Consider the following 15,930-nt stretch of genomic DNA (forward strand, 5'->3'; position numbering starts at 1 on the left):
GTGGCTGGGAGGCAAAAGTTTGACTTCCCTCCACAGTGGAAAGCAGTGTGTAAGAAAATGTCAGTATTGTTGGCATGTGTTGATGCAGAGAAAACATTCTATAGAGTCAACTGGAAGTTTGATTAGGGCAACAGTATAATTGATATTCCCTGATAGAATAACAGGGTTAATAAGGAGGATAAATGATTAGTCAGAGAGAAAGATGTAAGATGACAAGCTGAGTTTGGAAAGAAGCAGCAGGCAGGGTTGCCATTTTCCTCTTTGTTATTTGCTTTATATGTAAAACCATTTGCAAAGTAAATAAGGGAATCATACATTTGAAGATGTAACTGGTATGGTACTCAAAAAGACAGCTTTTTTATAGATAATATTATTTTGTCTTTTTATTATTGTAAAAGAGTCAAAAGAACTGGAGCTGGGATCTTTAGGAAAGGGAATGAGTGAATTACATAGATATAACTGGAATTTGTGGGAATAATACATGCAGAATAAGGTTCAAGAGGATAAGTGGGTTTTAAAGGAAGACAGGAATTGAACAGACTGTGTAATTTTTGAGTGAATAAGTATTGTTAACAAGAAAACGTGTATACTACATGAAAATAACAATAGAAATGTTACTATAGTTTGTTTTCTTTTTTATTAATGTATTTGTCTTATTTTTTTAACATGTGATGATTTAATAAAGATGATAAAAAAACAAAAGCAGCATACCCCATCATATCAAAATGCAGTAAGAGACTGATCAGGAAAAAGATGGAATAATGATGATACCCCATGAAGAGCTGTCTCACTGCTTTGTCTGGTTCCAGATCTGGATAAGAATAGTCACATTCTCTAAAGTAAGATTCCAATTCATTTTTATTCATGTATTACATTTGTTAACCGGATAGTGTCTGATTGGTCCAGGAGCCAGTTTTCAGTGGAGACCCAAGGAGAAATGCTCCACAAAGAAATGAAACAGAAATAATACATAACAAAACAATTCATAACATAACAATAAGATAAAATACAGCCAAGTAGGTCTAGAGATTGAACATTTGTAGTCATATGATATCTAAGGATCAAACAGACATTATATTGATAGCACAACATAGCATATCATGTACAGGTATTTTGAATAACTGAAACACTATCCGAGACAAGGACAAAGGAGAAAAGTTAGAAAAAAATGATTATCAGATGCAAAATTGTATAATGAATATATGATGTGATAATGTCAATAGATACTTGATTGCTTCTTGTCTGAAAAAAAAAATCTTTGGGCGTTTTTAGTAAACATGAAAAAAAATCTTGTCAGAGCTTGCAGCTAGAGTTTCAGCTTATATGGAGGAGTATTAATGTTCTATATATAGGGGTTGTGACTAATTGGAGAGAGGAGTTATCTAGGAGAACTACAGGGACAGAGCCAGGTGCTTTTGAGGTATTATTTTATTTTTGTTTTAAAGGAAGAAAAGCTGGGAATATTTTGTATGTGAAGAGGGAGAGCATTCCAGGCCCTAGCTATTCTATTTGAAATAGAGGAAGTCACCGTGGTAGTTGTGAGACTGGGTAACTTTTAGGTGTCGTTTGTCAGAAGACCTAAAGCATCTGGTATTGACATGTGGTTGGAGCAGGGAGGAAAGCGCAGGGCAGAAGCTAGGGTTATAAAAGATTTTGTAGGTAAAGCTAAGTTGGTTTAATGTTCAAGTCAGTTTAGTTGCCAAAGAATGTAACAATAATGAGATTTTTGGGAATGGATGCTGGCAAACCTTATTTTATTATAGCAGGAATCTAAGATTTTGTCTGTCTTGCTTTGTGAAAATATTTGAGCAGTAGAGAAGGATAAATAGAAGTTGGGATCTAACTGTGGCTAGTCTGACTTGGTGTGTTAGGAATGGTCTGGCCCTGTAGAGAGATCCGAGTTTGGAATGGACTCTCCTGGTTGTCGGGGACATGTGTATATTAAATTTCAGCCTGCCTTCTACTGTTGCACCTAGGAGTTTGCTATGATTTGTAGGTTCAGTTTTGATTCCATTAGCTGATTGAGTAGTGGGGGAGGTAGGCTTTGGAAGTTTTGTTACTGAATATCTTTAGCTTAGTCTTGTTTGGGATAAGAAGGAGTTTGTATTTGGAGAGGTAGGTTTCAATTCCTTGAAGTGACTTTTGAGTTATTTCTTGAAGTTCTTCATTGGAGGGTGTCCACAGATGAGATGTGTTGTCTGCATATTGTGTAATTGTAGTTAGTTGGGTTGCTGAATTTAGACTGTTGCTAAATATGATAAAGAGGAGGAGACCAAGAATGGACCCTTGGGGTACACCAGTGGATACTGGTAGTATAGGGGAGAGATTGCTCCCACATTTGGTAGCCTGTTTTTGGGCTGATAGGTAGCTGCTAAACCATGCCAGTGATGATGTACAGAGATTGAAAGTGGCAAGTTTATTAAGTAGGAGTTTATTGGAAATGGTGTTGAAGACTTTTGACATATCTAGGAAGATTGTTGAGACTAGTAGACCTTTATTCCTGAGGTGAGGAATAGTGTCAGTGAAGCATATTAAGGCTGTTAGCACTATGTTTAGGTCTGAATCCATGCTGGGTGTGGGATAGAAAGTTGTTTGTGGTAAGGTGATTTTAGGAGTTGTTGGTGAATACACTTTTCTAGGATTTTAGTTATGGGTGGGAGGATGGCAGTGGGGTGGTAGTTAGAGATATCTTTAAAGGGGGGGCACCCTTGTGGAGGGGAATTATATGAGAGATTTTCCAGAGGTGAGGTACATGCTGTTCAGAGATAGAATGATTGATAAGGACAGAGATAGGATAGGCAATGGATGGGGGAGCTATTTTTAGAAATTCATTGGGAAACTGGTCAGCAGCTAGCCAGTGGGGTTTTCATTTGGGCAGGTGTTTCTTTATGTAAGAGGTTTGTACAGGTTTAAAGGAGAAAAGGTTTAAGGTTGTTGTGGGGTGGAGCAGAGGGAGGTAGATTTTGGTGGTTATTTTGGAGGGAGGTGATGGTGTTAATAAAGTGGTGTTAGAAGTGGAAGGGGTGGGGGTAGATGTTTTACTAGGGTTAAAGAGGTAGTTTAAAGTCAGAACTTTTGTGGGTTGCATTGGAACTTTTGCGGACTGTGTTGGAAGTAGTTTTTCTTGTCATTATTTATCCTTTTTTTGGTCTCATTTCTTAATTGCTCATAGGCAGTAAAATTATCTTTGCTTTTGGTGGATAGGTATAGTGCTCTGGCAATATCCCTTTCTTTGATAGGTAGTTTGCTGTCATTAGAAAGCCATGGTAACTGTATGGATTTAGTGCAATTTTTTCTGGTGGGATCTAGAATATCTAGGATGTCAAGAAATTTGTTAAAGAATTGTACTGCAAGGTCCAGATTTATGGTTTTTAGTGGTGACCAATCACAATGTTGTAGTATTTGATTGAACGTATCAAGGGAGAAGTTTTTCTTACAGTGGGTATATTTGAATGGACTATAGGACTGGGTTTGAATTCTTTTTCTAAATAGAAATGTAGTGATATGGTCACTAAGGTTGCTAGGAAGGCAGCCTGCTTTGTAGCCCAGATTTGGTTTGTTGGTTAATATCCAGTCAAGTAATGACTCTTTTTTGAGTGTTTATCTGTGTGAGTGGGATAGTTAATAATTTGGGTAAAATTATAGATATTGATAAAGTTGGTGGGATAGCTTGAGGAGTAGAACAGCCAATCTAGATTGAAGTCACCTAAAATTATAGTTTCTTCATTGAAGAGATGAGAAGTTCACTGTTAGGAAGATTGTTTCCTGTGGGCAAGTAAACAGCTATAATAATCATGCCTTCGTGAGATTAATTTGTAGCATGCAATGAGCAATTCAGCATTAGGCATTTCTGGTGGCAAAACAGTGTAGTTATTCTAGTTTTAGGGAGTTTTTGAACATAATACCAATGCCACCACCTATTTTGCCTAGTGTATCTTGTGTTATTATATTATAACCATTAGTATAATATAATTACACTCTACTCTTATCAGCTACCTTATCAAAGAAAGGAAGCTTTCAGATAGGATAATACTTTTATTGTCAGGATACAACCAGCCTTCCTGAAGAATGGAGTAGGAAAAGCTTCCTTTTAACTGTAATGGAAAAAAGTCCTAAAGTGAGGTGACAACAGTCTGGAAAATGAATGGAGCTATGTCCCTGTAGGATGCTAAAAAAGATTAGTGGGCCAATAATTCAAAGCACAATTTATAGGATGCATGCCAGATGTCATGGAGGTAAGGTCATCATAGTAAGAAGCTGCAAATTTGCAATACTGAAGGTGCGAATTCAACTCATGATGACATATTTCAGTGCCTAAGTTGACAGTATGCAGCAATAGTCATCAGATAAGGGCAAGCTTTTACAGCTAAAACCAGACCATCAATTCTCTTTCATCTGATGATAAAGCCATTCATGTAGTGAGGCAGTTTGGGCTGCAATGTGACCCTACAATAAGGACTAATGAAGCTAGATGATTTGCAGCAGCAGACATCCCACTAGAAAGAAAATAACATTTGTTTGTGAGTAATCTCAGCCTGATACTCAGTAGAATGTGAATACAGTACAGGCATATTCTCAATCAGATCAGAATGGTGCCACATATGTTTTAAGCTCTATCCTACTTGCCTGTGATCCCTGAGCTCATGATTAAACCAGAATTTCCATGGGACAAGGTGAACTGGATGTACATAGCATGGGGCCACCTCAGTGGGAGCCAATGTAAGTGCTTCATTACAAACATTGAGAAAACCATCAGGATCCATGCTGGAAAAGAACTTAAGCTGTTCTTTCAGGACAAGAACAAAACATTCACAACTAATTCAGTGAAGATTCCTACTTGAAACCTAATTTATCTTTAGTGTCTTAGGATGAACTTGGTCATGTATGATGTGAATGATGGAATGAATGGGCTAGGTTACTAGATCAGACACATTCCCACCTCACCTAGCTGAAGACCAAGTCAAGTGCAGGGCCAAAGAATGGGTGACAGTGGAAACTTCCTGAGTAGAACAAGATGCCTTTGGCAGCTTTGATGTTAAAGTCTCCCAGAATAAACTACTGAGGGTTTGGGAGGGGGGATATCAATGAAGTTCTCATTGTGCCATATGCCTCATGCAGTAAAGTACAGTCTGGTAATACAATGAAATGTAATGCCACAAGTCAGACTAGTGCACCAGCATGGGTAGATGGATGGTGAGGATGCTTTATGTGGGAGTGTAAATGCCCCAACACAGAAACACACACACACACACACACACACACACACACACACACACACACACACACACACACACGCACACACAAAACAGTGTGAAATGATTCCACAACTCCGAATAGGGAGGCCTTCCTCACTGGAAAGTGCCCGCTTTCATACTGAGCCACAACAAAGTGGTATACTCCTTAAAATTATGGCATAATTCATGCTTTGGGGATATGCAACCCTCTTATTTCAACTGGATACACAATAACTATAGTACAGCAGAATACTCATTTGTTTTCCCTCTATGTGGGGTCAATCTCTGTCTTTTATGAATGCTAGTATCACAGCATAATGTAACAAGAGCATTTAATGGAAGCAGGAGCAGCATAAAATATTCAAAGAGCTGCAAGCCTGTTAGCTTACAGCACTTGCATGAAATTTCCTTAAAGAGACGATGGTTGTTGTCCTACAGCATATTAGTTTCCAGGAAAATAAGTGTGTTCATGGCCAAAAGAAGGTTTCAGATACATATGCTCCAGTTTTTTGCCTACTTTTCAGGAGAACATAACAGATGTGGTCTACCTTTACTTTGGGAAGGTATTTGAATAGGTCCCAGACAGGTATCCATGGGGGAAACTAAAGGGGTTGACGTAAGGATCAGCATTAAAGGAATTTAGTTGGTGCATGGTTCAATGGTAGGACATAGAGGGTTATAGTGAAAGGGTGTTGCAAGAATCGAGGGATGTGACTAGTGAGGCACCACAAGGGTTGGTCCTTTGCTTAGTACTCTTCAACATATTAGTTTTCTGCTTACATGAGGGAAAAGATCAAACCATCATCATCACTGTAACAGACACAGAGTCTGATATGGCACTACAAGATGGGGAGAAGAATCTAAAAAGGACATGGAAAGGTTGATTGAGTTGAACAAAAGGTGAGCAGCTGAGGCTCACTGTAATCAAATGCAAAGCTTTGACTTGGTTCATAGTAATCCTGGTCTAATGTATTAGCTGGGAAAGAAAATGATCTGGGGTGTTAATCACACCTGGAGATGAACAGCAGAAGTACAGTGACATTACAGTGGTATTAACCTACAGAAAGTTGGAGCATACCTGCAGGTTGGCAGATTCCAGAAAACAAAGGGGTTCTAGTAGGAGCCTTGGCAACTACATGTAGTTCTGGGAAACGTATAGGGAAGAAGTGGGAATACATCAGGCTACTGTAAAGAGTCCAGAAGAAAACACAACAAAAAATGCATAGAACATGAGAGAGATTAGAGGTACTAGAGCTCCTCTCACTAGAGACCAGAAAAGGCAGGGGTGACATTATATGGCTGCACAAGATCATATCAAGCAGATATGAAATGAGTATCCTAACAGAGAGAGAGCGAGTGAGAGAAGGAAGAGGCAGGAGTACAAGAAGCAGATCTTTAGGACCAACTCCTCTTTGGATCTATGAAAGGGCTTATTTAGTCTGAGGTCTATAGATTCATGGAATGCACTGTCATAGTTTGTGGTATAAAGGAAATTTAAAAACACATTCATGGTGGCATAGGACAGGTAGAGAAGGGGGGGGGGCAACAGGCTGGAAGGAAGATAGACTCCATTTGCTTTCTCATTGACTCTGAGCAATTCAGTTAACCAAACAGTACTTACTACTGGGTTGAGTCCAAAAAAGGTCCATGCTGATGAGTGCTCTACTCTGGTTAACAAACGCAAATTAATAAAACAGATAAATAAAATGTTGAATACATTAAAAAGGAAGACTAAACAGGCATATCTTATCCATTTGACATGCAACAAATCTAATGTAATGAGTAAGATGCATGTTACTTTTTCCCTGCTTTATCTAAATGCCATGAATCACATTTTTTAAAATATCATATTTTTACACTCAATAATTCACTATTCATTTTTTGATATCTGATTTATCCTACTCAGTATCACAGGGTAGCCAGACTCCACTAAAGCAGGCAATGAAAGCGAGACAGACAATTACTCCTGGCTCCTGGTAGGACAGCAATGTATTGCAGTCCACCCCCTCAACACACACACACACAGATTCATCTATGGGGCATATCATCTTTGGGATACATAAAGAAACTCAAGGCCCCAGTAAAAAGTGAATATGCAGACTCCACACCTAACGCACCCTGGAAATGAAACCTATAAATAAGTACTGTAAGGCAGCAACACTAACCACAGACCACTGTATCACCCTTTTCTTATACCCCCATGTACAAATGCTTGTATCTGCTGTGAGTACTGAACTAAAATGTGATGTATTAATAGTGTCAAAGCTCAATGCAAGGGCACTATTCACCTATTTACTGAAAATGTTTTGATGCCAGTCAGTATCAAAATGCTGGCATGAACAGAAATGAAGACAACATTGGCTGAAGACAAAGCATGAGAAAAAAAAAAAGATTAGAAAAATAAAAAGGAAAGAGAGAGAGAGAGTGTGTGTGTGTGTGCGTGTGCGTGTGTGTGTGTAAAACAGAGGACAGAGGCAGAGAAAAACCGACAAAAATCATCAGGATGAATACCGGGAATTAAGTGCGCAACATTACCTGTTGAAAATGGCATAAATGCTTCCTGTTTAACAAACTCTCCACTGTCATTGAGGAAGTTGGCAGGGTTAAATTCATGGGGGAACTTCCACTGAGTCTCATCCTGAAGGACAGAGTTCAGGTTTACCATCACCCTGGTACCCTGTAAAAAAAAAAAAAGAAAGAAAGTTGCTGTTTTTTTGTAGAACATGACATTGTATGTTAAGCAGGTGTGTCTTCATTCAGAAACTCGTTATTAGTTGAAAGCAGACTTAGTAACTAGACTCATCCTGTTAGAGACAGGTGGTTTAGTCCGAGGATGGGTCTTGTCAAAGTGTAAAGTAATTGTATTGCTCATTAGCGTTATAGTTCCAATGAGTCCTTTGATTATGATTTGTGGCTATGCAGAGGTTCTGTTTTCTATTGTAGGAGTTTTGAATAAATTAGAATTAACTCCCTGTCACATCTGCATTGTAATATAGACAGTGACTGAGGTGACATGCTGGTAGTCATGTGATTCAGAAACAGAGCTGGACAGCTTTAAAATATGTGCACATCATTTCATAATTAAAGGAGAAGAGTAGAGTGGGAATAATGTACTGAGTTCCCTATCAAAAGCCAGATATCTTCCTAGACTTATCAAAGCTTTTGATACCATCTCCAACCAGAAACTCTTTCATAAGCTCTTATTTTAGGCCCACGAACTCTTTACTGCAAACGATTTATAGCTACCTCTGAAACAGCACAAATGGTGAAATAGAAAAATGATTTCATCTTCTTGCCATTAATTATTGTTATCCCATAATGATCTATACTAAGCCCCTTACTTTTCAACATATTCATCAATGACCTCTTCACTGCTACAAAAAATGTCATCTCAGTTCTGCATTCTGATGACTAGGCCCTAATCTGCCTGAAATGCCACTGTTATCAGCTTTCTATATCATCATACCAATTCTTTTCATTTAGAATCCTTTGCCCCACAGCCAGTACTCATCATTACATGAAGAGTTTTAGTAGCATCTCCCACCCATATACATAGTTTTGTTACAACCCCCACCTCTGCTTCTAATCAATGAACCTGTTTTATGCATCAACTCTTAAATTACAATATTAACATTTTCTGTCCTCCATTTTTTTAATTCATAAGCACTAATCTAACGATCTGTTATGTATTTGACAAACCCACTAATACACCTCTTCAAATCCTCAATTTTCTGAGTGTATTAAAGCATAACTATCTTTTTTTTCATTTATTCCATATGAATGTGATGTCATTAGCAAATGGACTTGCAATTATTAATGCGTATTACTTAATATGTCTATTCATGTATATTACTGAATGTCTGTTTAAAAATGTTTGTACTATATTGGAGCTTTTCTCCCTCAGTCTGTAGTATAAAGGTTTTTTTGACTAAACCTAGTCAGACCAACTCAGTAAACAAAAGCAAACTAAATAAAATAAAAAAAATATTTTATACTCTTTCCTCATTCTTGCACATCAGTCTTCATTTGTACCTCATTTAATATGGGATAAGTATTGAGTCCTGCAAAATTATGGGTATATATTGGACTATACTGGTCAAGTGACCTGCAGCAACCAGAGAGAGCTCAGAGGGTCCATACAAAAAGAATGCAAAGCATAGCAATCCTGCTTTATGCAGGCTGCCTTAAAGCCCTTTCCTTGTACTCCATCTCCTATAGATTGATAGAAGGGTGATCTATGCCTGTCTTACAAGTCATCTGTAAACCCCACACTTATGAAGTTCCTACATATTCATAAGTCAAAGAGTTCCAGAAATATAAGGTCTAGGGACCTGCGTTTTGTCTGTGACTTCAACGGAACATGCTGGAGAAACAGATAGTGTGTCCCAGAGACTGTCCCTTCTATGGAACAGGCTTCCCATCCATGTGAAGCTGAGTTTCACTATTACTCAGTTTAAATGCATCCTAGATCAGTGGACAGGGAATAGGAAATTTACACTGGGCCTGGAAATCATGTCCCTTATGGACAGAGATAGTTTATAAATGCCTGGCTCCCAGTGTCCTATTTGGATACAGGACATAATTATTCTTTGGGGAAAACTTGGCTAGGTTTAGAAAGACCTTCTGAGTCATTAGCCTGGTAACAGTCTATGAATCTGTGACCAATACATGTTGTCACAGTTATATAGCTGCTGCTACTGTATGCTGTAGAAATGCAGTGCTATAGGGGGATATCACAGCAGCATGTTTTACTATGTACGCTGGATGTCTGAGCTTGTTAGTCTATCTATCCATGAGTGGTTCTAACTCTTAAGGCAGAATACTCATTTGGTAGAAAAGGTGTTACGGGTGTAAAATAGAATGTACAAATGAGTGAATGCTCATTTGTGAGACTCACATAAGGTTGAATATAAATATGGTGGAGATAAGTAGAATTGAACATGAATGCTTCATTGAAAATGTGGCCATTGCGACGATATACAAGACTGCCTTATAGCAGCTCATGTATATGTGTGAGCAGTGAGGGGTTTTGTTACAGTTAATGGTAGGGTAAGGGGGCAGAATTTTTGTTGGGATAGCAGTTCATGTGTATGTGTGAGTGATGATGGGTTTTATTACAGTTAAGGGTATGTAGGGTAAGGGGACAACATTGGTTTGGAGACAGCAGTTCGTGTGTATGTGTGAGTGTTGATGGGTTTTGTCACAGTTAAGGGTGTAGGGTAAGGGGACAGAGTTGGTTTTGATATAGCAGTTTGTGTGTATGTGTGAGTGTTGATGGGTTTTGTAACATTTAAGGGTAGGGTAAGGGAACAGGGTTGGTGTTGTGTATGTTCTGTATTCTTTTTGTCCTGTGTAATGGCATTGTTAATGATTTTTTTAGTAATGTGTATTGCTGGTGAATCTCCACCTTCCCACCTTTACTGGTGTGTGCAAACTGTAACATCATCCCCATATGTTACATAACTAAAACCCCTTTCCCTACCAGTACCTATATTCAGACAATGCTTGATCTGTTTTTTTCTTTTTTTTTTTATTTAGCAAAGGTTTACTGCTAAATGGGCTTTTTAGTGGGAGAGATGTATTCAATGTTTTATGATTCTCTTTTAGTAGTAATCAGTGTTTTGTGCAGTTTCTCTTTTTATGTTCTCTTGCTTGTGTAGTCTACCTTTCATGATATAATCCATTGTATATTTGTGTGAATTACTTTCTCTGTGTGTGTTGGAGGGGTGGGTTTTGTTAAAGTGACTTCCTCTGTGTGTGTTGGAGGGGTGGGTTTTGTGAAAATGCCTTCCTCTGTGTGTGTTGGAGGGGTAGGTCATACAGACTGTAAATACTGATGAGATCATGAGCTGTGCTTTTGCAGGAGTTAGCACCCCCACAGTGTGCTCTCCCTTGTGTGATATGACAACTAATCAGTCTCATTCAACGTACATATCACACCTGACCCCCCTACAGAAGATCATAACCTGGTATGTGACTTTTATAAAACCTGCTATAGGGAGAAAATTGTCTTCCAGAGGTTAACACACCTTTGGAACAGACTTCTATTTCATGTCCAACTGACCACCTCATTAGCCCTTTACAAATGCAATCTCTGTGATTGGATGGGTGACTATAATTATACTAAATTGATTCCACCTGTGTACACCCTGGACAGGGGCAGTAAGTGTTGAACGTGTTTATTAGAGTAAAAGGTGGCTAGGCATATAAGGGTCCTAGGATCATTGGCTTACTACATTCTAATGATGCTATGATACCATAGGCTGATGTAAAACACTGACTAACATCCACCCACACCAACCTGGATACAGTTAAAACATTACCACTACCTATTTATGTGTACAGAACACTGGACAGTGCACAATCAGCAAGTGGGATGAAGTGAAATTAGAATCCCTACCTGTCGAGTCTTACACACTTTAGACCACAGTACTTATTGCACATGCCATGGTTTGTTTGACTGTGACATGGCTTTAGGTACTGTTAAGGTAGATGATACCAGCAGGATTTGTGGAGGAGAAGAGCTCAAAGGCCACCTGCTAGACCCAAAACAGTGCAAAACCCTGCCTCTGTTTAAGGCCTTATAGAGTCCACACTTGTTTTGTGTGGAGATGCGCATACACAGCAAGTGGGGTAGAATGAGATTAGAACCCCTACCAATCTAGTTTTACAAACTACAGATAATATCACTTACCACATTGACCACAGCATAAGTCTAATTTTGACATGGATTTAGATACTCTTATGGTAGATGACATCAGCAGACCTTGAGGAGGATAAGACTTTGGAGGCCCGTGTCAAGTGCAAAGCCAAAAAGTGCAGACCCATTGCCGTTTTACATTTACATTTGTTTAGAAAGGAGATTCACATACACATACAAATGGCTGGAGTGAGATTAGAAACCCTACCCATCTATTGCTATATGCTACAGATCACAGTACTTATCGCACATACCACAGCTTAAGCCTGACTTTATAAATGACTGTGGGTGATGTTATCATAGAGAACATAAAGAAGCCTTGTGTTTAACGGGTTGGTAGGGCTGCATAATCACACAGCATTCTACTGCCAACTGCAGGTAGTAGCCTAACAGTGATACAACTGTTTTGTAGCCTAGCTATGTGTCAACAGCCTGTGCTGAGCATATGAATCTGTTTGCATGTGGATGGACAGGCCTGTGGCAAAAGTAAATATACCCAGGCAATGAGTGGGCACACAACATAATACATTACACCAATTGCACAGTTATTGATGTGTATTTGTTAAAATCAAGCAGATACACAGAGGGCTACAGTGTATGTGGGTATTCTTGCTGGTATAGCTATATACATATGACTTCACAATATATGAATTTATTCCTATACCATGCCATACATTTCAAGGTTTCCACATGGTCTGTTAGGGGACATGGTATGTCTCACCACCATCCAACTGTTTACATGTACACAGGTGTGACTCATGGTTATTTTGTTTCACAGTACATGGTATTCTGTTGTCACATGTGGTATCATTTACACATGATGGGTGAAGATGGCCAGAACTGTGCACTTCAGATATCTCAACAATCCTAAGATTACAATAAGTGCATTATCTAATGTCGAGACTTTCCTTGTGTCTCTTCATCCAACATTTTATACATCATAGTGCAGCTTTACTATCCATGATCTGTGTATGTAGGGCAATATAGACATACACACTAGAAATATCTATTTTTCTAAACAAGATATCGCATGGGGGCAACAGATTTGCACTCTGCTTAACTGTGTGAGCATGCTCAATGGCATTTTATCTTGTTTGCGCATTGCTTAGCAACTCGCAAATGGAAGGCACACTGCTGACACCTGAGACTTCCTGTTGCATAAACTGACTCCATCCCACACCTAGGTGTACTCCAGGCCAGGAATCTGAGATGATTTAGAAAACTCCAATCTGGATCTACTCTACATACCTAGTTCCTCGAAATAATCAACAGTTTCAATCACTGTGTGCTGCATTTAATAGTCACCTTTCTATTTCTGTCTTCCAAATGCCATATGCTTATTTTTTTATGTATTTAACAGCATCTGATGCTCCTGTGTTCAAGTTGCTGTGAAAACATGCCCAATCTGTAACACATTTAAACGGTATACCCAGTGTCAAGCCATCTGCATACAGACTGTAGAACAAGTGTGATGTAAAAGATAGGTCTTCAGACTACTGTACATAAATTTGGGCCTATTACAAAGCCCTGTGGGACACCCTGACTGTAACCATAAATATTACTTGTCCAATTTCTGTATGATACTTGCTTTGTCCTACTTGTTAGCCATGCAGCTATCTGTCTTATATTGAGTACATCAATACCTAGTTGTTCTGATTTAGGGATCAGTGTGTTGTATATGAATCTGTCACTTCTGCATGAATCCCATCACAGCACAATCCTTCATTCACAACTGTTACTATATTGTTATACTACTTCATGTTACAGGGGGTACTGGATGTGCTTTCTACATACGCATGCTGATATATATATTTTTATGTGCCAGCCTTTGCAATTCTGCTAATAAGTTTTCCAAAAGTAGCAATGCACTTATTAAATAGCTCTTAGAACTGTGGCACAGATGCATATGTGTAATTAATATGTGAAATAAAATCATACTAGTATAGCACACACAGACAATATGTACAAAGATATATGTATTGCTGCTTCACATGCACAATAATCAAATATGTCAGGATTAGAACCCTGGACACCATCACACAACTTTTCTGCCTTACTCTTTTGAGCCACAGAGGCTGGTAAATAAATGAGGAATCATTTATCACATCATCACCTGCATTAATATGCACTGTGCTACTTTCAATTAAACTGCACATGAAATGTATGTTATGTTCAGATTGTGCATTACTGTAATGATACTGTGTAGCATACTACCTGTGTGAAAGGTCATACAGCATAACTTTAATGTTATGGCAGTTACATGGGGACAGCGTTGTCTTGCTGGGTGGGGAAGTAATGCACATGTTCTGCCAAGACACACAGTAGTCTATAAGTCAACCTCCCTTTACAACATGTCCCTTGAATGATGTACCAGTAATCTGTTGCAATAGTATTGCCTGAACAGTCCATGCATGAGGTCTACTGACTACAAATGTTGAAATGCTAGTGGAATAGTTGTCGGTAGTTCCATATGGATGTACTGTCTGTCCAAATAGGTCAGTATAGTAGCCTGCATATTGTACCTGGTCCATAGCTACAATGACCTAACATAACAATCCACTATAATACTGTGTACGTTATAGACTTGCCTTGCAAGTGCAGCAGTTGACAAGACTGTATTTCAGGGCTGACTCTGTGTGATGCAAGCAGTACACAACCAATACATGAACAGTTACAGGATGTGTGAGTTGGCTGCCATCACTGTTCACTATATGTATGTAAGTAGGAATGAGGTGTTAGTCTCTAGATCCTTAATTTGTCAGTGAATGTGCTGTGCATTATCTCTTAGCCAAAGCCAGGGCATACTGGGCATGCCTACAGCTGTCTACAGGGACATCAGCAGGGGGTTCCTCCTCTGAGTCCTTCTTTGACTGTGGCTGTGGTGACATAGGCAGTGGTGGGGGGCTGTGCATCCCTTCCCTTTGCTGATCCTGCTGCAGCTGTTTCTGCAGAATTAGATTGTGTAGCATAGCACATACTGTGAGTATCTATGCACATGTGGCTGGGGTATACTGCAAGGCTCAACCTGATATATCGAGGTACTGGAAGCAGCGTTTCTTCAGAAGCCCAAACACATGCTCTATGATGTTCCTAGTTTTTTCAAGTGCCTCATTTCATGGGTGTGTGTGCATTTCTGATGGGTGTCATCATCCACGGTTCTGGGGCATAGCCAGCATCCCCCAGTAAATGGCCCTGTGGGATGTCCCGCTTGGAAAACATCTGGTACAGCTGTGATGTGTGCTAGGTATGGGAGTCATAATAACAGCCAGGGTTGCCAGCACACACACTCATGATAATCCCCTGGGCATTGTACATGACTTGACAGTTGGAGTGGCATCCCTTGCGGTTAATGTAGATTTTACCCTGCTCACCAGGTGGTGCCTTGATGTGTACATGACTGCAATCTATGGTACACAGTACTTCAGGATAGTGTGACGCACAGTAGAAGTGTTGTATATTGGTGGCACTCACCTCAGGGTCAAGGGGAAAATATATGTGCTAACTGGCATGTGGGAGCAGGGCACCCAGAACTTGGTGGAGAATCCTGGATGCAGATGTCTGTGACTCACTCATCATGTCCACAGTTTGTCTTTGAAAAGTACCTGTAGCTAGTATCCCAAGGCTACACATAACCTTTGTTTCCACTGGGATGGGTTTCCCTATGTTGGCTCTGTCTCTAAGTTGAGGGTGGCAGAGCTCAGTGAGCTGTTATAATATGTCCCTGTCCACCCTGTAATGCTCTATGATCTCCAGCTGATGTAGCTCCTGGTAGGTTACACTGGGCCTGAACACTCTTCTCCTCCTCGGCCTAGGCCTATGGTCATCAGCACCAGCAGCATTTACTTCAACCTCTAGTACATACAGATGTAGAATAGCTGCAGCAGCACCAAGCGTTATTCAGTTTAAAACTCCCAAGTCTGTACTCCACTGGTTCAGAGAACTGAGGGAAAACAGAATTTAGGATGTATGCATACGCTAATCAATTGTGGTGTAGGC

The 15,930-nt window shown here is 39.5% G+C and overlaps 1 protein-coding gene across 1 annotated transcript in view; it reads right to left on the reverse strand.

The window, feature by feature from the left end:
* The window catches only part of LOC122809623 (vitamin D 25-hydroxylase-like), a 357,935-nt gene that overhangs the window by 31,018 nt on the left and 310,987 nt on the right, over nucleotides 1–15,930 (reverse strand). The window contains exon 4 of the mRNA XM_044081255.1: nucleotides 7,770–7,911. Coding sequence (XP_043937190.1) covers nucleotides 7,770–7,911 — 142 coding nt within the window. The remainder of the gene's footprint in view (nucleotides 1–7,769; nucleotides 7,912–15,930) is intronic.

This window comes from Protopterus annectens, chromosome 8.part0 (assembly GCF_019279795.1).
Source record: "Protopterus annectens isolate FY-2018-M chromosome 8.part0, PAN1.0, whole genome shotgun sequence".
Lineage (NCBI taxonomy): Eukaryota > Metazoa > Chordata > Ceratodontiformes > Protopteridae > Protopterus > Protopterus annectens.